The sequence below is a fragment of the Cuculus canorus genome, chromosome 31, assembly GCF_017976375.1.
Source record: "Cuculus canorus isolate bCucCan1 chromosome 31, bCucCan1.pri, whole genome shotgun sequence".
NCBI classification, from domain to species: Eukaryota; Metazoa; Chordata; class Aves; order Cuculiformes; family Cuculidae; genus Cuculus; species Cuculus canorus.
The window spans coordinates 977,125-1,001,074 of record NC_071431.1 but is presented as its reverse complement, the minus strand read 5'-3'; the positions used below and the strand labels follow the sequence as shown (position 1 = coordinate 1,001,074).

Genomic DNA, 23,950 nt, shown 5'->3' with positions numbered 1-23,950 from the left:
ACCCCTCCCCATGTGAAATCCCCACCCCCTCAATAATGGGGGACTTGGGGACCTGATAATGGGGGGGACCACCCCCCAAATAAATGTGTTGAACTCCCCCTGTTGTTGACTATGGGGGTGGGGGGGTATTTGGGGGGGGGTCCTGGGGTGCCTTTTGGGGTTTGGGGGGGGGGCAGATTTGGGAGGAGGGACATTGAGGGGGGAAGGTGGGGGGGGCAGATATGGGTCTGGGGGGCAAATTTGGGGCTGGGGGCAGATTTGGGGCTGGGGGGCAGATATGGGGCTGGGGGGGCAAATTTGGGGCTGGGGGGCAAATATGGGGCTGGGGGGCAGATATGGGGCTGGGGGGGCAAATTTGGGGCTGGGGGCATTTGGGGAGGGCGGGGGGAAGAGGGAGGGGGCGTGGTCTCAAGATAGGGCGTGGTCTGTGAGGGGGCGTGGCCACTTCCCGCTATAAAGGCAGCTCCCGCTTCCACCTGCCCCCCCATAACCCGGTGCGATGGCGTCGGCGGCGCGAGGGGGGCGTGGCTTGAGCGAAAGGGGCGTGGCCTCAGATGGAGTCTCTCTCGGATTGGCTGAGGCGAGCTGGGGGCGTGGCTTATGGGCGGCGCTGGGCGGGGCTTTGGGGGCCGCTTGGAGGGCGCTGCGCGGGTTGGTTGGCGGTGGGCGTGGCTTGAGCGAAGGGGGCGCGGCCTCGGCGGGCGCCGCGCGCGGATTGGCTGAGGCGGGAGGTGGGCGTGGCTTCTGGGCAGCGCTGGGCGGGGCCGCTCGGAGGGGGCTGCGCGGGTTGGTTGGTGCGCGAGGGAGGCGTGGCTTGAGCGAGGAGGGCGTGGCTTCGGCTGGGGCCGCGCGCGGATTGGCTGAGGAGGACGAAGTAGGCGTGGCCTCGCCTCAAGCGGCGCTGCCATTGGCCGGGCCGGAGAGGGGGCGGGTCCCGCAGGTGTCGGCGTTTCACCTGCTGCATCGAGGGGGGGCGCTGCACCTCGAGCGCCTCGCGCGGCAGTGCGGACCCGTCCTGCGCATGCGCATGGGGGGGCGCGGTGAGTGGAGGGGGGGTGGAACCCCTAAATCGACGCCCACACCCCCAAAATGACCCTCCCCGAACCCTAAACCTGGCGCACCTGAACCCCCAAACTCGACCCCCCCTGCACCCCTAAACCTGACCCACTGCACCCCAAACCTGACCTCGTGAACCCCCAAATCTGACCCCCCCGAACCCCCAAACCTGACCCACTGCACCCCAAATCTGACCCCGTGAACCCCCAAATCTGACCCCTCCGAACCCCCAAATCTGACCCACTGCACCCCAAACCTGACCCCGTGAACCCCCAAACTGACCCCCAGAACCCCTCATTTCGGGGTGTCCCCCAGAGGTTTTGGTGCTGGGCGCAGCGGGACCGATCCGGGAGGCGCTGGCACGAAACTGGGGGGCCTGGATGGGGCGCCCCCCAAGTTACCTCGGTCAGTGGGGAGCTATGGGGCTGGGGGGGCTCTATGGTCTCTATGGGTCACTGTAGGTCCCTATGGTCTCTGTGGGTCTCTGTGGGTCTCTATGGGTCCCTATGGTCTCTATGGGTCTCTGTGGGTCTCTATAGGTCCCTATGACTTCTTATGGTCTCTGTGGGTCTTTGTGGGTCTCTATGGGTCTCTGTGGGTCTCTATGGTCTCTATGGGTCCCTATGGTTCCCTATGACTTCTTATGGTCCCTGTGGGTCCTTGTGGGTCTCTATGGGTCTCTGTGGGTCTCTATGAGTCCCTATGGTCTCTATGGGTCTCTATGGATCCCTATGACTTCTTATGGTCTCTGTGGGTCTTTGTGGGTCTCTATGGGTTTCTATAGGTCTCTATGGGTCCCTGTGGATCCCTATGGCTCCTTATGGTCTCTGTGGGTTCCTGTGGGTCTCTGTGAGTCCTTATAGGTCTCTGTGGGTCTCTATGGGTCTCTATAGTCTCTATGGGTCCCTATGAATCCCTATGACTTCTTATGGTCTCTGTGGGTCTCTATGGTCTCTATGGGTCCCTATGGCTCCTTATGGTCTCTGTGGGTTCCTGTGGGTCTCTGTGGGTCTCTATGGTCTCTATGGGTCCCTGTAGGTCTCTATTGGTCTCTATGGTCTCTACGGGTCTCTATGGGTTTCTACAGGTCTCTGTGGGTCTCTATGGGTCTCTGTGGGTGTCTATTGGTCCTTGTGGTCTCTATGGATCCCTATGGGTCTCTATGAGTCCCTGTGGTCCCTATGGGTCCCTATAGGTCTCTATCGGTCTCTGTGGGTCTCTATGGTCTCTATGGGTCCCTACGGGTCTCTGTGGGTCCCTGTGGTCTCTGTGGGTCTCCATGTTCTCTATGGGTCCCTATGGATCCCTATGGGTCCCTATGGGTCTGTGTCGCAGGGTCCCTGGTGTCACTTGGGGGTCAGGACCTGGCGCTGGGCGCCCCCTGCCGGGCGTGGCGGGCGCAGCGCGGGGCGGCGCGGGCGGCGCTGTCGGGGCCGGGACTGCAGGGGGCGCTGCGGAGCCAGGCGGAGGCGCTGGCCCGGGTGAGAGCCCGCCCCATAGCGCCCCACACCTGCCCCATAGGGACCTGAAACCGCCCCATAGACACCCAACTCCCCCCCAGAGTACCCAAACCCGCCCCATAGAGACCCAAACCCACCCAATAGAGACCCGAACCCTCCCCATAGCGCCCCACACCTGCCCCATAGCGCCCCACACCTGCCCCATAGGGACCTGAAACCGCCCCATAGACACCCAACTCCCCCCAGAGTACCCAAACCCGCCCCATAGAGACCCAAACCCACCCAATAGAGACCCGAACCCTCCCCATAGCGCCCCACACCTGCCCCATAGCGCCCCACACCTGCCCCATAGGGACCTGAAACCGCCCCATAGACACCCAACTCCCCCCAGAGTACCCAAACCCGCCCCATAGAGACCCAAACCCACCCAACAGAGACCCGAACCCTCCCCATAGCGCCCCACACCTGCCCCATAGCGCCCCACACCTGCCCCATAGGGACCCGAAACTGCCCCATAGACACCCAACTCCCCCCAGAGTACCCAAACCCGCCCAATAGAGACCCAAACCCGCCCCATAGCGCCCCACACCTGCCCCATAGGGACCCGAAACTGCCCCATAGACACCCAACTCCCTCCCCCGAGTACCCAAACCCACCCAACAGAGACCCAAACCCGCCCAATAGAGACCCGAACCCGCCCCATAGCGCCCCACACCTGCCCCATAGGCACCCAAAACTGCCCCATAGACACCCAACTCCCCCAAGAGTACCCAAACCCGCCCCATAGCGACCCAAAACTGACCCATAGCACCTAAAACTGCCCCATAGCGACCCGAAGCTGCCCCATAGCACCCAAACCCTGCCCCATAGGGACCCGAAACCGCCCCATAGCGCCCCAGACCTGCACCATAGCAGCTCAAACCTCTCGATAGGACCCAAAACTGACCCATAGCGACCCTAAACTGCCCCATAACCCCCAAACCTGCCCAATAGTGCCCACCCAATGCCCCCCCAAACCCCTTTGGGGACCCTAAATCCCCCTCATTTAACCCTAGGACCCCCCCAGACCCCCCTTAGGGATCCCAAAACCCCCTTGGAACCCCCACCTCCCCCTCCAGCGACCCCCAACCCTCCCATGGGGACCCCAAATGTCCCCTCCCTCTGCCCCTCAGGAGCTTCGTTCCTATGGGGGGGCCCCCCTGGACCCCTTTGAGGTTTTCTCCTTCCACACCTGCAGCACCATCGGGCGCCTCCTCTTCGGGGACTTGGTAAGGGGGGGGGGGCTATGGGGCAGGGATGGTGTTCTGGGGTGCTATGGGGTGGGTTTTGGGGTGCTAGGGGGCAGATTTGGGGGTCAAAGGGTGGGTTTTGGGGTGCTGTGGGGCAGATTTGGGGGTCAAAGGGTGGGTTTTGGGGTGCTATGGGCAGATTTGGGGTGCTATGGGGCAGCTTCGAGGGGACTGGAGGTCTATGGGGTGGGTTTTGGGGTGCTAGGGGGCAGATTTGGGGGTCAAAGGGTGGGTTTTGGGGTGCTATGGGGCAGATTTGGGGGTCAAAGGGTGGGTTTTGGGGTGCTATGGGTCAGATTTGGGGGTCAAAGGGTGGGTTTTGGGGTGCTAGGGGCAGATTTGAGGGTCAAAGGGTGGGTTTTGGGGTGCTAGGGGGCAGATTTGGGGGTCAAAGGGTGGGTTTTGGGGTGCTATGGGTCAGATTTGGGGGTCAAAGGGTGGGTTTGGGGTGCTAGGGGTCAGATTTGGGGGTCAAAGGGTGAGTTTTGGGGTGCTAGGGGTCAGATTTGGGGGTCAAAGGGTGGGTTTGGGGTGCTAGGGGTCAGATTTGGGGGTCAAAGGGTGGGTTTTGGGGTGCTATGGGTCAGATTTGGGGGTCAAAGGGTGGGTTTTGGGGTGCTATGGGTCAGATTTGGGGGTCAAAGGGTGGGTTTTGGGGTGCTAGGGGGCAGGATTCGGATGCTATGGGGCAGGTTTGGGTGCTGTGGGGCAGCATTTGGGGGCGCTATGGGGCAGGTTGGGTGTGGGGTTCCCCCCCCTCTGCCCCATAGCGCCCCCCCCTGCCCCATAGCTGCCCCCCGAGCCGGAGGTTCGAGCCTTCGCTCGGTGCCTGGTGGAACTGCTCGACGTGTGGGGCAGAACGAGCGTCCGCGCCCTCGATATGTGCCCTGCGCTGAGGGTGAGCTGTGGGGCAGGGAGTGCTGGGGGTCCCTATGGGTCCCTATGGGTCCCTAAGGGTCTCTATGGGTCTCTATGGGTTCCTATGGTCTCTGTGGGACACTGTGGGTCCCTATGGGTCTCTGTGGGTCCCTATGGGTCTCTGTGGGTCCCTATGATCTCTATGGGTCTCTGTGGGTCCCTATGGTCTCTGTGGGTCTCTATGGGTCTCTGTGGGTCCCTATGGTCCGTATGGGTCTCTATGGGTCTCTGTGGGTCCCTGTGGTCTCTATGGGTCCCGATGGGTCTCTATGGGTCTCTGTGGGTCCCTGTGGTCTCTATGGGTCCCGATGGGTCTCTATGGGTCTCTGTGGGTTCCTATGGTCTCTATGGGTCTCTGTGGGTCCCTATGGTCCCTATGGGTCTCTATGGGTCTCTGTGGGTCCCTATGGTCTCTGTGGGACACTGTGGGTCTCTATGGGTCCCTATGGGTCTCTATGGGTCTCTGTGGGACACTGTGGGTCTCTATGGGTCCCTATGGGTCTCTATGGGTCTCTGTGGGACACTGTGGATCCCTATGGGTCTCTGTGGGTCCCTATGGGTCTCTATGGGTCTCTGTGGGTCCCTATGGGTCTCTATGGGACACTGTGGGTCTCTATGGGTCCCTATGGGTCTCTATGGGTCTCTATGGGTCCCTATGGTCTCTATGGGACACTGTGGGTCTCTATGGGTCCCTATGATCTCTGTGGGTCCCTATGGGTCTCTATGGGTCTATGTAGGTCCCTGTTGTCTCTATGCATCTCTGTGGGTCCCTATGGGTCTCTGTGGGTCCCTATGGTCTCTATGGGACACTGTGGGTCTCTGTGGGTCCCTATGGATCTCTATGGGTCTCTATGAGTCTCTGTGGGTCCTTATAGTCTCTATTGGTCTCTGTGGGTCCCTACGGATCTCTATGGGTCCCTATGGGTCTCTATGGGTTTCTATGGGTCTCTATTGCCCTTATGGCTCTTTGTGGGGCAAAGGGGTGCCCTGTGGGATCTCTAGGGTGCCTATAGGGGTCTATAGGGTCTATAGGGTCCCTAGGTCCTGCCCCACCCAGGGCTGCGGCAACTCCAGCGCCTGATCCAGCACCGCGACAGCTTCGTGGAGAAACAGCTCAGCCGGTACCGGGTCCGTGTGGGGCAGAGCTGTGGGGCAGGGGTGGGTAGGGGGGTGCTGTGGGGCTGGGAGGGTGTTCTATAGGGTCTATAGGTGAGGGGGGGGGGCGCTAGAGGCCTGGAAGGGGGGGGGCTATAGGTGCTCTATGGGGTTGGGGAGGGAGATGTGTGGGGCTGGGGGTGAGGATGTGGGGATGTGAGGGGGACTATGGGGTCCTTATGGGTCTCTATGGGTCCCTGTGGTCTCTATGGGTTTCTCTGGGTCCCTATGGTCTCTGTGGGTCTCTATGGGTCCCTATGGTCTCTGTGATCTCTATGGGTCCCTATGGGTCCCTATGGGTCCCTATGGGTCCCTATGGACTCTGTGGGTCTCTAAGGGTCCCTATGGTCTCTATGGGTCCCTATGGGTCCCCATGGTTTTTATGGGTCTATATGAGTCCTTGTGGTCTCTATGGGTCCCTATGGTCTCTATGGGTCCCTGTGTTCTCTATGAGTCCCTATGGGTCCCTGTGGGTCCCTATGGGTCCTTGTGGGTTCTATGGTCTCTATGGGTCCCTATGGTCTCTATGGGTCTCTATGGGTCCTTGTGGTCTCTATGGTCTCTGTGAGTCCCTATGGTCTCTGTGGGTTCCTATGGGTCCTTGTGGTCTCTGTCGTCTCTATGGGTGTCTATGGGTCTCTATGGTCCCTATGGGTCCCCATGGTCTCTATAGGTCTCTATGGGTTTCTATGGGTCTCTATGGGTCTCTCTGGATCTCTGTGGGTCCTCATGGTCCCTATGGGTCCCTATGGTCTCTGTGGATCTCTATGGGTCTCTATGGATCCCTATGGGTCCCCATGGTCTCTATGGGTCTCTGTGGGTCTCTGTGGGTCTCTACGGGTCTCTGTGGGTCTCTATGGGTCCCCATGGATCCCTATGGGTCCCCATGGTCTCTATGGGTCTCTATGGGCCTCTATGGGTCCCCATGGTCTCTATGGGTCTCTATGGGTCCCTATGGTCTCTATGGGTCTCTATGGGTCCCCATGGTCCCTATGGGTCCCCATGGTCTCTCTGGGTCCCTATGGGTCTCCATGGTCTCTCTGGGTCCCTATGGGTCCCCATGGTCTCTATGGGTCTCTATGGGTCCCTATGGTCTCTATGGGTCTCTATGGGTCTCTATGGGTCTCTATGGGTCCCCATGGTCCCTATGGGTCCCCATGGTCTCTATGGGTCTCTATGGATCCCTATGGGTCCCTGTGGGTCCCCATGGTCTCCATGGCTCTCTATGGGTCCCTATGGGTCTCTATGGGTCCCCATGGGTCCCTATGGGTCCCCATGGCCTCCATGGGTCTCTATGGGTCCCTATGGGTCCCTATGGGTCCCCATGGTCTCCATGGCTCGCTATGGGTCGCGCTCCCCCCCCCCCCCCCGCAGGCCTTGCACCCCGAGGGGTCCCCGCTGCCCCCCGCCTCCCCCGAGGTTGGGGGGCGCCCCACGGCGCTGCCCCCCGCCCGCCTGCATATGGCGCTCGTCGACCTCTTCTTGGGGGGCACCGAGACCACGGCGGCCGCGCTGGCCTGGGCCCTCGCCCTCCTCGCCCACCGCCCCGAGGTGACACCGTGTGTCCCCTCCCCACGCGTGTGTCACCCCTCCGAGTCCCCACACGTGTCCTCGTGTCCCCACACGGGTCGTCCCCTGTGTCACACCTGTGTCCCCGAAGCAACCCGTGTCCCCACGTCCAACCCGTGTCCTCTGGGTGACACCCGTGTCCCCTCCCCGTGTGTCATTCCGTGTCCCCTTCCGTGTCCCCATGCGTGTCCTGTGTCACACATGTGTCCCCATATCCCCTGTGTGACACTCGTGTCCCCTCCCCACATGTCCCCATGTCCCCACACGTGTCCTGTGTCACACACGTGTCCCCATATCCCCTGTGTGACACTCGTGTCCCCTCCCCACGTGTCCCCATGTCCCCTTCTGTGTCCCCACACCTGTCCTATGTCACACACGTGTCCCCATATCCCCTGTGTGACACTCGTGTCCCCTCCCCACGTGTCCCCATATCCCCTTCCGTGTCCCTACACGTGTCCTATGTCACACACGTGTCCCCATATCCCCTATGTGACACTCATGTCCCCCCCCCACGTGTCCCCATGTCCCCTTCTGTGTCCCCACACGTGTCCTATGTCACACACGTGTCACCATATCCCCTGTGTGACATTTATGTCCCCTCCCCACGTGTCCCCATGTCCCCTTCTGTGTCCCCACACGTGTCCTGTGTCACACACGTGTCCCCATATCCCCTGTGTGACACTCATGTCCCCTCCCCACGTGTCCCCATGTCCCCTTCCGTGTCCCCACACGTGTCCTGTGTCACACACGTGTCCCCATATCCCCTGTGTGACACTCATGTCCCCTCCCCACGTGTCCCCATGTCCCCACACGTGTCCCCACACGTGTCCTGTGTCACACACGTGTCCCCATATCCCCTATGTGACACCCGTGTCCCCTCCCGTGTCCCCCCCTCCTGTGTCCCCCGTGTCCCCTCCTCGTCGGACACCCGTTCTGGGTGTGTGACACGCGTGTGACACGCGTGTCCCCTCGTGTCCCAGCTGCAGGCGCGGCTGCGGGATGAGCTGTGGCGCGAATTGGGGCCCTCGGGGACCCCCGAACCCGGGGACACCGCGCGGCTCCCGCTGCTCCTCGCCACCCTCAACGAGACCCTACGCCTGCGCCCGCCCGCCCCGCTCGCCCTGCCCCACTGCGCCCTGCGCCACACCAGGTACGGACCAGTACGGACCAGTACGGACCAGTACAGACCAGTACGGACCAGTACGGACTACCAGGAACCAGCGTAGACCAGTGGGAACCACCAGGAATCAGGCTGCAGCGCTCTGCATCAATGTGTTTTGGACCAGTGTAGACCAGTATGGACCAGTATAGCCCAGTTTAGATGAGTACGGTCCAGTATGAACCAGTACGGACCAGTACGGACCAGTACAGACTACCAGGAACCAGCGTAGACCAGTGGGAACAACCAGGAATCAGGCTGCAGCACTCTGCATCAATGTGTTTTGGACCAGTGTAGACCAGTATAGACCAGTATGGACCAGTATGGTCCAGTTTAGATGAGTACAGACCAGTATGAACCAGTACGGACCAGTTTAGATGAAGATGGACAACCAGGAACCAGCGTAGACCAGTGGGAACCACCGGGCATCAGGCTGCAGCGCTCTGCATCTGTGTGTTTTGGACCAGTATAGACCAGTATAGCCCAGTTTAGATTACTACAGACCAGTATAGCCCAGTTTAGATGAGTACGGTCCAGTTTGAACCAGTACGGACCAGTACGGACCAGTACAGACTACCAGGAACCAGCGTAGACCAGTGGGAACCACCGGGCATCAGACTGCAGCGCTCTGCATCAATGTGTTTTGGACCAGTGTAGACCAGTATAGACCAGTATGGACCAGTATGGCCCAGTTTAGATGAGTACAGACCAGTATGAACCAGTACGGACCAGTACGGACCAGTACAGACTACCAGGAACCAGCGTAGACCAGTGGGAACCACCAGGAATCAGGCTGCAGCGCTCTGCATCAATGTGTTTTGGACCAGTGTAGACCAGTATAGCCCAGTTTAGATTACTACAGACCAGTATAGCCCAGTTTAGATGAGTACAGACCAGTATGAACCAGTACGGACCAGTTTAGATGAATATGGACACCCAGGAACCAGTGTAGACCAGTGGGAACCACCAGGAATCAGGCTGCAGCGCTCTGCATCAATGTGTTTTGGACCAGCATAGACCAGTATGGACCAGTGTAGCCCAGTTTAGATGAGTACGGACCAGTATGGACCAGTACGGACCAGTACAGACCAGTACAGACTACCAGGAACCAGCGTAGACCAGTGGGAACCACCGGGCATCAGGCTGCAGCGCTCTGTATCAATGTGTTTTGGGCCAGTGTAGACCAGTATAGCCCAGTTTAGATTACTACAGACCAGTATAGCCCAGTTTAGATGAGTACAGACCAGTATGAACCAGTATGAACCAGTTTAGATGAATATGGACGACCAGGAACCAGCATAGACCAGTGGGAACCACCGGGCATCAGGCTGCAGCGCTCTGCATCAATGTGTTTTGGACCAGTATAGACCAGTATAGACCAGTATAGCCCAGTTTAGATGAGTACGGACCAGTATGAACCAGTACAGACCAGTTTAGATGAATATGGACAACCAGGAACCAGTGTAGACCAGTGGGAACCACCAGGAATCAGGCTGCAGCGCTCTGCATCAATGTGTTTTGGACCAATGTAGACCAGTATAGACCAGTATAGCCCAGTTTAGATGAGTACGGACCAGTATGAACCACTAGGGACCATTATGAACCAGTACAGACCAGTATGGACTACCAGGAACCAGCAGGAACCAGTGTAGACCAGTGGGAACCACCGGGCATCAGGCTGCAGCGCTCTGCATCTGTGTGTTTTGGACCAGTGTAGACCAGTATGGACCAGTAGAGCCCAGTTTAGATGAGTACAGACCAGTACGAACCAGTACGGACCAGTTTAGATGAGTATGGACAAGAAAGAACCAGCGGGAACTGGTATAGACTAGTGGGAACCAAGCACATCCCCAGTAGACCCCAGTAACCCCCCAGTATGACCCCAGTAGACCCCCAGTCAATCCCAGTAGACCCCAGTATGTCCCCAGTATCCCCCAGTCAATCCCAGTATGCTCCCAGTAGCCCCCAGTCAATCCTAGTAGACCCCAGTAGTCCCCCAGCAGCCCCTAGTAGATCCCAGTATGGCCCCAGTAGCCCTCCAGTCAATCCCAGTATGCTCCCAGTAGACCCTCCGTCAATCCTGGAATACCCCAGTAGACCCCCAGTAGATCCCAGTATGGCCACAGCAGCCCCCTAGTCAATCCCAGTAGCCCCCAGTATGGCCCGAGTACCCCCCAGTCAATCCCAGAAGCCCCCAGTATGGCCCGAGTACTCTCCAGTCAATCCCAGTAGCCCCCAGTATGGCCCCAGTACCCCCCAGTCAATCCCAGTATGCTCCCAGTAGATCCCGGTCAATCCCAGTAGACCCCAATATACCCCAGTAGAGCCCTCCAGAAGCCCCCCCAGTCGATCCCAGTAGCCCCCAGTATGGCCCCAGTACCCCCCAGTCAATCCCAGTAGACCCCAATATACCCCAGTAGAGCCCTCCAGAAGCCCCCCCAGTCGATCCCAGTAGCCCCCAGTATGGCCCCAGTACCCCCCAGTCAATCCCAGTACGCTCCCAGTAGACCCCCAGTCAATCCTAGTATACCCCAGTAGACCCCCAGTAGATCCCAGTAGATCGTAGTACGGCCCCAATAACCTCCAGTCAATCCCAGTATGGTCCCAGTAGACCCCCAGTCAATCCCAGTAGACCCCCAGTAGATCCCAGTCAATCCCAGTACGCTCCCAGTAGACCCCCCGTCAATCCTAGCATACCCCAGTAGACCCCCAGTAGATCCCAGTAGATCGTAGTACGGCCCCAATAGCCCCCAGTCAATCCCAGTATGGTCCCAGTAGACCCCTAGTCAATCCCAGTAGACCCCCAGTAGACCCCCAGTAGATCCCAGTATGGCCCCAGTAGCTCCCAGTACGGCCCCAGTAGCTCCCAGTACCCCCCAGTCAATCCCAGTAGCCTCTACTCCAGCTCCAGTGTGAACCCAACAGCCCCCCCAGTCAATCTCAATCGATCCCAGTTCCCCCCCCAGGAGCTCTTCCCAGTGCTCCCAGTCCATCCCAGTGCTCCCAGTAACCCCAGTTTGCAGCGTGGCGGGGGTACTGGTCCCCACGGGCTCCGTGCTGGTCCCCAACCTCCTCGCGGCCCACCTGGATCCCAGCGCCTGGTGCCGCCCCCGCGCCTTCCTGCCAGGTACTGGGACAAACTGGGATAAACTGGGACAAACTGGGACATACAGGGACCCCAAACTGGGACCCCAAAACCCAGCCCCCCCCCCCAAACCAGTGACTCCAAACTGGGAGCCCAGTGCCTGGTGCCACCCTCATGCCTTTCTGCCAGGTACTGGGGCAAACTGGGGCAAACTGGGACAAACTGGGAATCCCCTCCAAACCAGTGACCCTGGCAAACTGGGAACCCACCCCAAACCAGTGACCCTGCTAAACTGGGAACCCCCAAACTGGGAGCCCAGTGCCTGACACCATGTATATGCCTTCCTGGCAGGTACTGGGGCAAACTGGGACAAACTGGGACCCTGAACTGGGAACACCCCACACGGGGACACTGAAACCAGTGACCCCCAAACTGGGATCCGCAAACTGGGACCCTAAACTGGGACCCTGAAACCAGTGACCCCCAAACTGGGACCCACTCCAAACTGGGACCCCAAACTGGGAACCTGAAACCAGTGACCCCCAAACTGGGAACCACCCCAAACTGGGACCCCAAACTGGGACCCTGAAACCAGTGACCCCAAACTGGGACCCTAAACTGGGACTTTGAAACCAGTGACCCCAAACTGGGAACCACTCCAAACTGGGACCCTCAAATCAGTGATCCCCAAAATGGGAACCCCAAACTGGGACCCCAAACTGGGACCCTGAAACCAGTGACCCCAAACTGGGGATCACTCCAAACTGGGACCCTAAACTGGGACTTTGAAACCAGTGACCCCAAACTGGGAACCACTCCAAACCTTGGACCCTGAAACCAGTGACCCCCAAACTGGAAACCACTCCAAACTGGGACCTCAAACTGGGACTTTGAAACCAGTGACCCCAAATCTTGGACCCCAAACCCTGGGGACCCTGAAACCCCTGGGACCCCAAAACCTTGGATCCTCCAAACCCTGAGACCCCCAAACCTTGAACCCCCAAACCTCGAGACCCCAAAACCTTGGAACCCAAACCCTGGGGACCCTGAAACCCCTGGGACCCCAAAACCTTGGAACCCCCAAACCTTGAGACCCCAAAACCTTGGAACCCAAACCCTGGGGACCCTGAAACCTTGGAACCCCAAACCCTGGGGACCCTGAAACCCCTGGGACCCCAAGACCTTGGATCCTCCAAACTCTGGGACCCCAAACCTCAGATCCCAGACCTTGGACCCCCAAACCCCTGGGACCCCAAACCTTGAGACCCCAAAACCTTGGACCCCCAAACCCCTGGGACCCCAAACCTTGGAACCCCCAAACCTTGAGACCCCGAAACCTTGGACCCCAAACCCTGGGGACCCTGAAATCCCTGGGACCCCAAAACCTTGAGACCCTGACCCCTGGGGACCCCAAAACCTTGGATCCTCCAAACTCTGGGACCCCCAAACCTCAGACCCCAAACCTTGGACCCCCAAACCCCTGGGACCCCAAAACCTTGGAACCCCCAAACCTTGAGACCCCCAAACCTTGGAACCCAAACCCTGGGGACCCTGAAATCCCTGGGACCCCAAAACCTTGGATCCTCCAAACCCCTGGGACCCCAAACCTTGGAACCCCCAAACCTTGAGACCCCAAAACCTTAGAACTCAAAACCATTGGACCCCAAACCCTGGGGACCCTGAAACCCCTGGGACCCCAAAACCTTGAGACCCTGAAACCCCTGGGACCCCAAAACCTTAGGACCCCAAAACCTTGGACCCCCAAACCCCTGGGACCCCAAACCTTGAGACCCCAAAACCTTGGAACCCAAACCCTGGGGACCCTGAAACCTTGGAACCCCAAACCCTGGGGACCCTGAAATCCCTGGGACCCCAAAACCTTGGATCCTCCAAACCCCTGGGACCCCAAACCTTGGAACCCCCAAACCTTGAGACCCCAAAACCTTGGACCCCAAACCCTGGGGGCCCCAAAACCTTGAGACCCTGAAACCTCTGGGGACCCCAAAACCTTGGATCCTCCAAACTCTGGGACCCCCAAACCTCGAACCCCAAACCTTGGACCCCCAAACCCCTGAGACCCCAAACCTTGAGACCCCAAAACCTTGGAACCCCCAAACCTTGAGACCCCCAAACCTTGAGACCCCCAAACCCTGGGGACCCTGAAACCTTGGAACCCCAAACCCTGGGGACCCTGAAATCCCTGGGACCCCAAAACCTTGGATCCTCCAAACCCCTGGGACCCCAAACCTTGGAACCCCCAAACCTTGAGACCCCCAAACCTTGGACCCCAAACCCTGGGGACCCCGAAACCCCTGGGACCCCAAACCTTGAGACCCCAAAACCTTGGAACCCAAAACCTTGGACCCCAAACCCTGGGGACCCTGAAACCCCTGGGACCCCAAAACCTTGAGACCCTGACTCCTGGGGACCCCAAAACCTTGGATCCTCCAAACTCTGGGACCCCCAAACCTTGAACCCCCAAACCTTGAGACCCCAAAACCTTAGAACTCAAAACCATTGGACCCCAAACCCTGGGGACCCTGAAACCCTTGGGACCCCAAAACCTTAGGACCCCAAAACCTTGGGACCCCAAAACCTTGGATCCTCCAAACTCTGGGACCCCAAACCTCAGACCCCAAACCTTGGACCCCCAAACCCCTGGGACCCCAAACCTTGGAACCCCCAAACCTTGAGACCCCAAAACCTTGGAACCCAAACCCTGGGGACCCTGAAACCTCTGGGACCCCAAAACCTTGAGACCCTGACCCCTGGGACCCCAAAACCTTAGGACCCCAAAACCTTGGATCCTCCAAACTCTGGGACCCCAAACCTCTGGGACCCCAAACCCTGGGGACCCTGAAACCCCTGGGACCCCAAAACCTTGAGACCCTGACCGCTGGGGACCCCAAACCCTTGGATCCTCCAAACTCTGGGACCCCAAACCTTGGGGACCTCAAAGCCCAGGGGACCCCCAAACCAAGGGTCCCCCCTCTTTTCTCCCCGCAGAGCGGTTCCTGCTCCCGGACGCCCCTCGGCGCTCGCTGCTGCCCTTCGGCTGCGGGGCTCGATCCTGCGTGGGCGCTGCGCTGGCTCGCTCCGAGCTCCTGGTATTCCTGGGGCGCATCCTGTGGGAATTCCGCATCGAGCCCCCGGCGCCGGGGCAGCTGCCGGGCCTGGAGGGCACCCCGGGAACCGTCCTGCGCCCCGCGGGATGCAGCCTGCGCCTCGTGCCCTGGCACAGCCCGGCCTGAGCCCGCGGCCTCCTGCATCCCGGGATCCGCATCCTGCAGCCTCCTGCATCCCGGGATCCGCATCCTGCAGCCTCCTGCATCCCGGGATCCGCATCCTGCAGCCTCCTGCATCCCGGGATCTGCATCCTGCATCCTCCTGCATCCCAGGATCCGTATCCTGCATCCTCCTGCATCCTGGAATCCGCATCCTGCATCCTCCTGCATCCCAGGATCCGTATCCTGCAGCCTCCGGCATCCCGGGATCCGCATCCTGCATCCTCCTGCATCCCGGGATCCGTATCCTGCATCCTCCGGCATCCCGGGATCCGCATCCTGCATCCTCCTGCATCCCGGGATCCGTATCCTGCATCCTCCGGCATCCCGGGATCCGCATCCTGCATCCTCCTGCATCCTGGAATCCGCATCCTGCATCCTCCGGCATCCTCCTGCATCCCCATCCTGTGTCCTCCTGCATCCCAGGATCCGCATCCTGCATCCTCCTGCATCCCGGGATCCCCATCCCGCATCCTCCTGCATCCCGGGATCCGTATCCTGCATCCTTCTGCATCCCAGGATCCGCATCCTGCATCCTCCTGCATCCCGGGATCCGTATCCTGCATCCTCCTGCATCCCGGGATCCGTATCCTGCATCCTCCGGCATCCTCCTGCATCCCCATCCCGTGTCCTCTTGCATCCCGGGATCTGCATCCTGCAGCCTCCTGCATCCCAGGATCCCCATCCCACATCCTCCTGCATCCTCGTGCATCCTCCTGCATCCCAGGATCCACATTCTGCATCATTCTGCATCCCAGGATCTGCATCCTGCATCCTCCTGCATCCCCATCCTGTGTCCTCCTTCATCCCGGGATTCATATCCTGCATCCTCCTGCATCCCAGGATCCGTATCCTGCATCCTCCTGTATCCCCATCCCACATCCTCCTGCATCCCGGGATCCGCATCCTGCATCCTCCGGCATCCTCCTGCATCCCCATCCTGTGTCCTCTTGCATCCTGGGATCTGCATCCTGCAGCCTCCTGCATCCTGGGATCCCCATCCCACATCCTCCTGCATCCTCATGCATCCTCCTGCATCCCAGGATCTGTATCCTGCATCCTCCTGCATCCCAGGATCCATATACTGCATCCTCCTGCATCCCGGGATCCGTATCCTGCATCCTCCTGCATCCTCATCCTGTGTCCTCCTGCATCCTGGGATCCGCATCCTGCATCCTCCTGCATCCTCCTTCATCCCAGGATCTGCATCCTGCAGCCTCCTGCATCCTGGGATCCGTATCCCGCATCCTCCTGCATCCCAGGATCTGCATCCTGCATCCTCCTGCATCCCAGGATCCGTATCCCGCATCCTCCTGCATCCCAGGATCTGCATCCTGCATCCTCCTGCATCCCAGGATCCGTATCCTGCATCCTCCAGCATCCCCATCCCGCATCCTCCTGCATCCTGGGATCTGCATCTTCGTGCATCCCAGGATCCGCATCCTGCATCCTCCTGCATCCACATCCTCCTGCATCCCAGGATCAGCATCCTGCATCTCCCTGCATCCCAGAAAAAAATGGGATCTGCATCCCACCTCCTGCATCCCGGGATCCCACATCCCGAGATTCCTGGATCCCACCTCCTCCTGCATCCTGGGATCCCTCGATTCATTTGCTCCTGCATTCCCGGAACCGCATCCTCCCGCATCCCAGGATTCCCAGATCTGCATCCGCCTGCACGCCGGGATCCTCCTGCTCCGGCATCCTTGGAGCTGCGTCTTCCCACCCCTCAGGATAACGGGATCCACCTCGTCCCAGGATCCTGGGATCCGCATCCTCCTGCATCCCAGGACATCCAGATGCCCCCAAATCCCGGGATCCTCGGATCCACCTCCTCCCACAGCCCAGGATCCAGGATCCGCTCCCCCCGGTTCCGCTTGCTGGGATCGGGGATTCCAAAACCGTTTTTATTCCCCTTTTCCCCTCATAAAAGCTTTGCCCCCGCGAGTCCCGGCTCTTCCTGGTGCCACCGGGATCCCATTCGGATCCAGATCCCATTCCGGACACGAGATCGCATTCCAGATGCTGGAGCCCGTTCCAAATGCTGGGATCCCATTCTGGATCCAGATCCCATTCCAGATGCTGGATCTCATTCCAGGTGATAGGATCCCATTCTGGATCCGGATCCCATCTGGATGCTGGGATCCTGTTCTGGATGCTGGATCCCATTCCAGATGCTGGGATCCCATTCTGGATCCAGATCCCATCCGGATGCTGGGTCCCATTCCAGAAGCTGCATCCCATCCCAGATACTGGGATTCCATTCGGGATCAGAATCCCACTCTGGATCCGGATCCCATTCTGGATGCTGGGATCCTCTTCTGGATGCTGGATCCCATCCCAGATGCTGGGATCCCATTCTGGATCCGGATCCCATCCCGGATGTGGATCCAGTTCTGGCCACTGGATCCTATTCTGGACACTAGGATCCCATCCTGGATCCGGATCCCGTTCTGGATGCCGGAATCCAATTCCAGACGCAGGGATTCCATCCCGGATCCACATGCCATTCTGGAAATGGGATTGCATGGATGCTGGATCCCATCTGGGTGCTGGATCCCATTCCGGATCTGGATCCCATTCCAGATCTGGATCCCATTCCGGATCCTGGATCCCATTCTGGATCTGGATCCTAGTCCGGATGCTGGATCCCATTCCAGATCTGGATCCCATTCCGGATCTGGATCCCATTCCAGATGCTGGATCCTAGTCTGGATGCTGGATCCCATTCCGGATCTGGATCCTAGTCCGGATGCTGGATCCCAGTCCGGATCCTGGATCCCAGTCCGGATCTGGATCCCATTCCAGATCTGGATCCCATTCCGGATCTGGATCCCATTCCAGATGCTGGATCCTAGTCTGGATGCTGGATCCCATTCCGGATCTGGATCCTAGTCCGGATGCTGGATCCCAGTCCGGATCCTGGATCCCAGTCCGGATCTGGATCCTAGTCCGGATGCTGGATCCCATCTGGGTGCTGGATCCCATTCCGGATCTGGATCCTAGTCCGGATGCTGGATCCCATTCCGGATCTGGATCCTAGTCCGGATGCTGGATACCATCTGGGTGCTGGCTCCCATTCCGGATCCTGGATCCCATTCTGGATCTGGATCCCATTCCGGATGCTGGATCCCTTTCCGGATCCGGATCCCGTTCCGTCTCCCTCAGTGGTGTTGGGGCCGTAGTTTCATCTCAGTGAAGGGGATGGAGAACTCGAAGCCCTTCCAGGGGAACCAATGCACTCCCTGGGGAGAGTGCGGTGTCACCTATAGACCCCTATGGGCACCTATAGACCCCTATGGGCACCTATAGACCCCTACGGACCTCTGTGGGCACCTATAGACCTTATAGACCCCCAACAGACCCTGTAGAGCTCTATGGACCTATGCTATAGGCCCCTTGTGTCCCGTATGGCTCCCTATAGGTTCTCAATGGCTCCTTACGGACCCTATGGACTCTATAGAACCCCATGGCTCCCTATGGCCCCTATAGGACCTCTATGGCTCCTTAGAGATCCTATGGCTCCCTATGGATCCTATAGGTCCCGATGGCTCCCTGTGGCCCCTATAGGTCCCCTATGACCTCTATGGCTGCATATGGTCCCTACAGGACCTCAACGGTTCCTTATGGATACAACGGCTCCCTATGTTCCCTATGGCCCCTATAGGTCCCTATGACCTCTATGGCTCCCTATGGTCCCTACAGGACCTCAAGGGCTCCTTATGGATCCAACGGCTCCCTATGAACCCCGTGGTTCCCTATGGCCCCTATAGGTTCCCTATGACCCCTATGGCTGCGTATGGTCCCTACAGGACCTCAACGTCTCCTTATGGATCCAACGGCTCCCTATCGACCCCATGGCTCTCTACGGCTCCTATAGGTCCTCTGTGGTGGCGTATGGTCCCTACAGGACCTCAATGGCTCCTTATGGATCCAACGGCTCCCTACGGACCCCATGGTTCCCTATGGCCCCTATAGGTCCCCTATGACCCCTATGGCTCCCTATGGGCCTTACAGGACCTCAGTGTCTCCTTATGGATCCAACAGCTCCCTATGAACCCCATGGCTCCCTACAGCCCCTATAGGTCCCCTATGGCCCCTATGGGCACTACAGGACCTCAATGTCTCCTTATGGATCCAACAGCTCTCTATGAACCCCGTGGCTCCCTATGGCCCCTATAGGTTCCCTATGACCCCTATGGCTGTGTATGGTCCCTACAGGACCTCAACGGCTTCTTATGGATCCAACAGCTCTCTATGAACCCCATGGCTCCCTACAGCCCCTATAGGTCCCCTATGACCCCTATGGCTGTGTATGGTCCCTACAGGACCTCAACGGCTCCTTATGGATCCAACGGCTCTCTATGAACCCCATGGTTCCCTATGGCCCCTATAGGTCCCCTATGACCCCTATGGCTGCGTATGGTCCCTACAGGACCTCAACGGCTCCTTATGGATCCAACGGCTCCCTATCGACCCCATGGCTCTCTACGGCTCCTATAGGTCCTCTATGGTGGCGTATGGTCCCTACAGGACCTCAATGGCTCCTTATGGATCCAACGGCTCCCTATGAACCCCGTGGCTCTCTACGGCTCCTATAGGTCCTCTATGGCTGCGTATGGTCCCTACAGGACCTCAGCGGCTCCTTAAGGATACAACGGCTCCCTACGAACCCCATGGTTCCCTATGGCCCCTATAGGTCCCCTATGACCCCTATGGCTCCCTATGGGCCCTACAGGACCTCAACGGCTCCTTATGGATCCAATGGCTCCTTATGGATCCAACGGCTCCCTACAGACCCTATGACCCCTGTAGGACCTCTACGGCTCCCTACGGCCCCTATAGGTCCCCGTATGGCCCCTCTGGCCCCCCTGTATGGCCCCCATACGTGCCTGGTGGCCAGTGGTGACGCCGTAGCGGCCGTTGAGGTTGGCGTAGTGGCAGTTGCGGTACCACCAAGCGCCGGTGTAGGCGACGGCGCAGGGGCGGGGGCGGCGCCGTGGGTCGCGGTCCCGCGTGGAGAAGGGGCTCCCAGCGTGGTACGAGAGAGCGTCCCCTGCGACCCACAACGACTCCCAGTCCCTCCCAGTGCCTCCCAGTGCTCCACCATCCCCATCCATACCCCTCCCAGTCCCTCTTAGTTTACTCCCAGTGCGTTCCAGTGCCTCCCAGTCCCTCCCAGTGCCTCCCAGTTCTCCACCATCCCCATCCATACCCCTCCCAGTGCCTCCCAGTTTACTCCCAGTGCATTCCAGTTTACTCCCAGTGCCTCCCAGTTCTCCACCATTCCCATCCATACCCCTCCCAGTGCCTCCCAGTCCCTCTCAGTTTACTCCCAGTGCATTCCAGTGCCTCCCAGTCCCTCTCAGTTTACTCCCAGTGCATTCCAGTGCCTCCCAGTCCCTCTTAGTTTACTCCCAGTGCATTCCAGTCCCTCCCAGTGCCTCCCAGTGCTCCACCATCCCCATCCATACCCCTCCCAGTGCCTCCCAGTCCCTCTTAGTTTACTCCCAGGGCATTCCAGTGCCTCCCAGTCCCTCTCAGTTTACTCCCAGTGCATTCCAGTGCCTCCCAGTCCCTCCCAGTGCCTCCCAGTTCTCCACCATTCCCATCCATACCCCTCCCAGTGCCTCCTAGTCCCTCTTAGTTTACTCCCAGTGCATTCCAGTGCCTCCCAGTCCCTCTTAGTTTACTCCCAGTGCATTCCAGTGCCTCCCAGTCCCTCTCAGTTTACTCCCAGTGCATTCCAGTTCACTCCCAGTCCCTCCCAGTGCCTCCCAGTCCCTCTTAGTTTACTCCCAGTGCATTCCAGTGCCTCCCAATCCCTCTTAGTTTACTCCCAGTGCATTCCAGTGCCTCCCAGTCCCTCTTAGTTTACTCCCAGTGCGTTCCAGTGCCTCCCAGTCCCTCCCAGTTTTCTCCACCATCCCCATCCATACCCCTCCCAGTGCATCCCAGTCCCTCTCAGTTTACTCCCAGTGCATTCCAGTGCCTCCCAGTGCCTCCCAGTGCTCCACCATCCCCATCCATACCCCTCCCAGTGCCTCCCAGTCCCTCTCAGTTTACTCCCAGTGCATTCCAGTTTACTCCCAGTGCCTCCCAGTTTACTCCCAGTGCCTCCCAGTGCCCTCCAAGATGCCAATTTCCCCCTTAGCCCCTTATAGAATCCCTATGGTTGCCCTCCCGGTCCCTCTCACTTCCCTCCCAGTGCCTCCCAGTTTACTCCCAGTGCATTCCAGTGGCTCTCAGTGCCCTCCCAGTTCCTCCCAGTCCCTCCCACTTTCCCCCCAGTGCCTCCCAGTGCCATCCCAGTGCCTCCCAGTGCCCCCAAGACCCCTATTTCCCCCTTAATCCCCTTTAGAAGCCTCCCAGTTGCCCTCCCAGTGCCTCCCAGTTTACTCCCAGTGCATTCCTGTGGCTCTCAGTGCCCTCCCAGTTCCTCCCAGTCCCTCCCACTTTCCCCCCAGTGCCTCCCAGTGCCTCCCAGTGCCCCCCAAGACCCCTATTTCCCCCTTAATCCCCTTTAGAAGCCTCCCAGTTGCCCTCCCAGTCCCTCCCAGTGCCTCCCAGTTTACTCCCAGTGCATTCCAGTGGCTCTCAGTGCCCTCCCAGTTCCTCCCAGTCCCTCCCACTTTCCCCCCAGTGCCTCCCAGTTCCTCCCAGTCCCTCCCAGTGCCCCCCAAGACCCCTATTTCCCCCTTAATCCCTTTTAGAAGCCTCACAGTTGCCCTCCCAGTGCCTCCCAGTGCCTCCCAGTTTACTCCCAGTGCATTCCAGTGGCTCTCAGTGCCCTCCCAGTTCCTCCCAGTCCCTCCCACTTTCCCCCCAGTGCCTCCCAGTGCCATCCCAGTGCCTCCCAGTGCCCCCCAAGACTCCTATTTCCCCCTTAATCCCTTTTAGAAGCCTCACAGTTGCCCTCCCAATCCCTCCCAGTGCCTCCCAGTTTACTCCCAGTGCATTCCAGTGGCTCTCAGTGCCCTCCCAGTTCCTCCCAGTCCCTCCCACTTTCCCCCCAGTGCCTCCCAGTGCCCCCCAAGACCCCTATTTCCCCCTTAATCCCTTTTAGAAGCCTCACAGTTGCCCTCCCAGTCCCTCCCAGTGCCTCCCAGTTTACTCCCAGTGCATTCCAGTGGCTCTCAGTGCCCTCCCAGTTCCTCCCAGTCCCTCCCACTTTCCCCCCAGTGCTCTCCCAGTGCTCTCCCAGTGCCTCCCAGTGCCCCCCAAGACCCCTATTTCCCCCTTAATCCCTTTTAGAAGCCTCACAGTTGCCCTCCCAGTGCCTCCCAGTGCCTCCCAGTCCCCTCCCAGTGCCTCCCAGTACCGGCGGTGCCGCTGTAGGCTCCCAGTTGGAGGCTATACTGGTGTTGGGGGCCGAGGACGGCGAAGTCGCGATAGTGGGCGAAGGCCGAGGCGTTCGGGGTGCGAAGGTCGACGCGGAGCTCGTGGGGCGCCGAAGCCGTCAGAGCGTGTAGAGCGGCGTTCCCTGTCCCCAAACTGGGAGTCCAAACTGGGGGACCCCCAAACTGGGAGCCCCCCCAAACCCCTGGGAGACCCCAAAACCCCTGGGAGACCCCAAAACCCCTAGGAGATCCCAAACTGGGAGCCCAAACTGGGAGATCCCCCAAACTGGGAACCTGAAAGGTGGGACCTCAAATCCCCTTTACCCCAAACTGGGACCCCTAAACTGGGGGACCCCCAAACTGGGAGCCCCCCCAAACCCCTGGGAGACCCCAAAACCCCTGGGAGATCCCAAACTGGGAGCCCAAACTGGGAGATCCCCCAAACTGGGAACCTGAAAGGTGAGACCTCAAACCCCCCTTCACCCCAAACTGGGAGTCCAAATTGGGGGACCCCCAAACTGGGAGCCCCCCCAAACCCCTGGGAGACCCCAAAACCCCTGGGAGACCCCAAACTGGGAGCCCAAACTGGGAGATCCCCCAAACTGGGAACCTGAAAAGTGGGACCTCAAACCCCCCTTCACCCCAAACTGGGAGCCCAAATTGGGGGACCCCCAAACTGGGACCACCCCGAAATGGGAGACCAAATTGGGGGACTTCTAAATTGGGGGACCCCTAAAGTGGTTGACGCCCAAACTGGGAGCCCCAAAAACCCTTGGGAACCCCCAAACTGGGAGACCCCCAAATTGGGAACCTGAAAGGTGGGACCTCAAACCTCCTTCACCCCAAACTGGGAGCCCAAACTGGGGGACCCCCAAACTGGGACCACCCCGAACTGGGAGCCCAAACTGGGGGACCCCCAAACTGAGACCACCCTGAATTGGGGGACCATGAAACTGTGGGACCCTAAACTGGGGGACCCCCAAACTGGGACCTACCCCAAACTGGGAACCCCAAACCTGGGACCCCCAAACTGGGAGCCCAAACTGGGGGACTATGAAACTGAGAGACCCTAAACTGGGGGACCCCAAAAACCCCTTGGGAACCCCTAAACTGCAAAACTGGGACCTCAAACCCCCTTCAACCCAAACTGGGAGCCCCAAACTGGGAGCCCAAAACGTGGCACTCCCAAACTGGGGACCTCAACCCTTCTGCACCCCAAACTGGGAGCCCAAACTGGGGGACCCCCAAACTGGCACCACCCCAAATTGGGGCACCATGAAACTGTGGGACCCTAAACTGGGGGACCCCCAAACTGGGACCTACCCCAAACTGGGAACCCCAAACCTGGGACCCCCAAACTGGGAGCCCAAACTGGGGGATTATGAAACTGAGAGACCCTAAACTGGGGGACCCCAAAACCCCTTGGGAACCCCTAAACTGCAAAACTGGGACCTCAAACCCCCTTCAACCCAAACTGGGAGCCCCAAACTGGGAGCCCAAAACGTGGCACTCCCAAACTGGGGACCTCAACCCTTCTGCACCCCAAACTGGGAGCCCAAACTGGGGGACCCCCAAACTGGGACCACCCCACAATCAGGGGACCATGAAACTGTGGGACCCTAAACTGGGGGACCC

At 59.3% G+C, this 23,950-nt stretch overlaps 3 protein-coding genes and 1 long non-coding RNA gene across 6 annotated transcripts in view; 2 read left to right on the top strand and 2 right to left on the bottom strand.

The window, feature by feature from the left end:
- The window catches only part of LOC104054230 (class II histocompatibility antigen, M alpha chain), a 51,838-nt gene extending 44,035 nt beyond the window's left edge, over positions 1-7,803 (top strand). Inside the window, exon 6 of the mRNA XM_054052122.1 lies at positions 7,791-7,803. The gene's annotated coding sequence lies outside the window, so the exon portion shown is untranslated. The remainder of the gene's footprint in view (positions 1-7,790) is intronic.
- LOC128849643 (steroid 21-hydroxylase-like) lies at positions 499-15,083 on the top strand. Of its 3 annotated transcripts, none has more exons than XM_054052119.1 (10): positions 499-1,040; positions 1,372-1,461; positions 2,392-2,537; positions 3,754-3,784; positions 4,596-4,703; positions 5,781-5,851; positions 7,253-7,429; positions 8,428-8,597; positions 11,630-11,733; positions 14,698-15,083. In XM_054052119.1, exons 1-10 carry the CDS (start codon positions 500-502, stop codon positions 14,940-14,942), a joined length of 1,683 nt encoding a protein of 560 aa, XP_053908094.1. In that variant the 5' UTR covers position 499; the 3' UTR covers positions 14,943-15,083. The 3 variants fall into 3 exon arrangements, with proteins under 3 accessions (XP_053908094.1, XP_053908093.1, XP_053908095.1); XM_054052118.1 differs by having other exon boundaries at positions 3,689-3,784; positions 5,765-5,851; XM_054052120.1 differs by lacking the exon at positions 1,372-1,461 and having other exon boundaries at positions 3,689-3,784; positions 5,765-5,851.
- LOC128849650 (uncharacterized) lies at positions 11,747-13,732 on the bottom strand. Its single transcript, XR_008447455.1, has 3 exons — positions 13,666-13,732; positions 12,552-12,650; positions 11,747-12,304 (listed from the first exon to the last, which is right to left on the bottom strand). It is a non-coding gene; the product is annotated as an uncharacterized LOC128849650 (long non-coding RNA).
- A 2,931-nt stretch (positions 15,084-18,014) lies between the features above and the next one.
- The window catches only part of LOC104058349 (tenascin-X-like), a 39,070-nt gene continuing 33,134 nt past the window's right edge, over positions 18,015-23,950 (bottom strand). The window contains exons 27-29 of the mRNA XM_054052128.1: positions 22,297-22,458; positions 19,868-20,031; positions 18,015-18,220 (exon numbers count right to left, since the gene is read on the bottom strand). Of these exons, the coding sequence (XP_053908103.1) occupies positions 18,140-18,220; positions 19,868-20,031; positions 22,297-22,458 (407 nt within the window). The 3' untranslated portion in view covers positions 18,015-18,139. The remainder of the gene's footprint in view (positions 18,221-19,867; positions 20,032-22,296; positions 22,459-23,950) is intronic.

Coding starts and splice junctions, on each gene's coding strand:
- LOC128849643 (XM_054052118.1), top strand. CDS start 500: ATGGCGTCGGCGGCGCGAGGGGGGCGTGGCTTGAGCGAAAGGGGCGTG. Junction 1,462..2,391: donor GCGCCCCCCAAGTTACCTCG/GTCAGTGGGGAG, acceptor TCTGTGTCGCAG/GGTCCCTGGTGTCACTTGGG. Junction 4,704..5,764: donor ATATGTGCCCTGCGCTGAGG/GTGAGCTGTGGG, acceptor TAGGGTCCCTAG/GTCCTGCCCCACCCAGGGCT.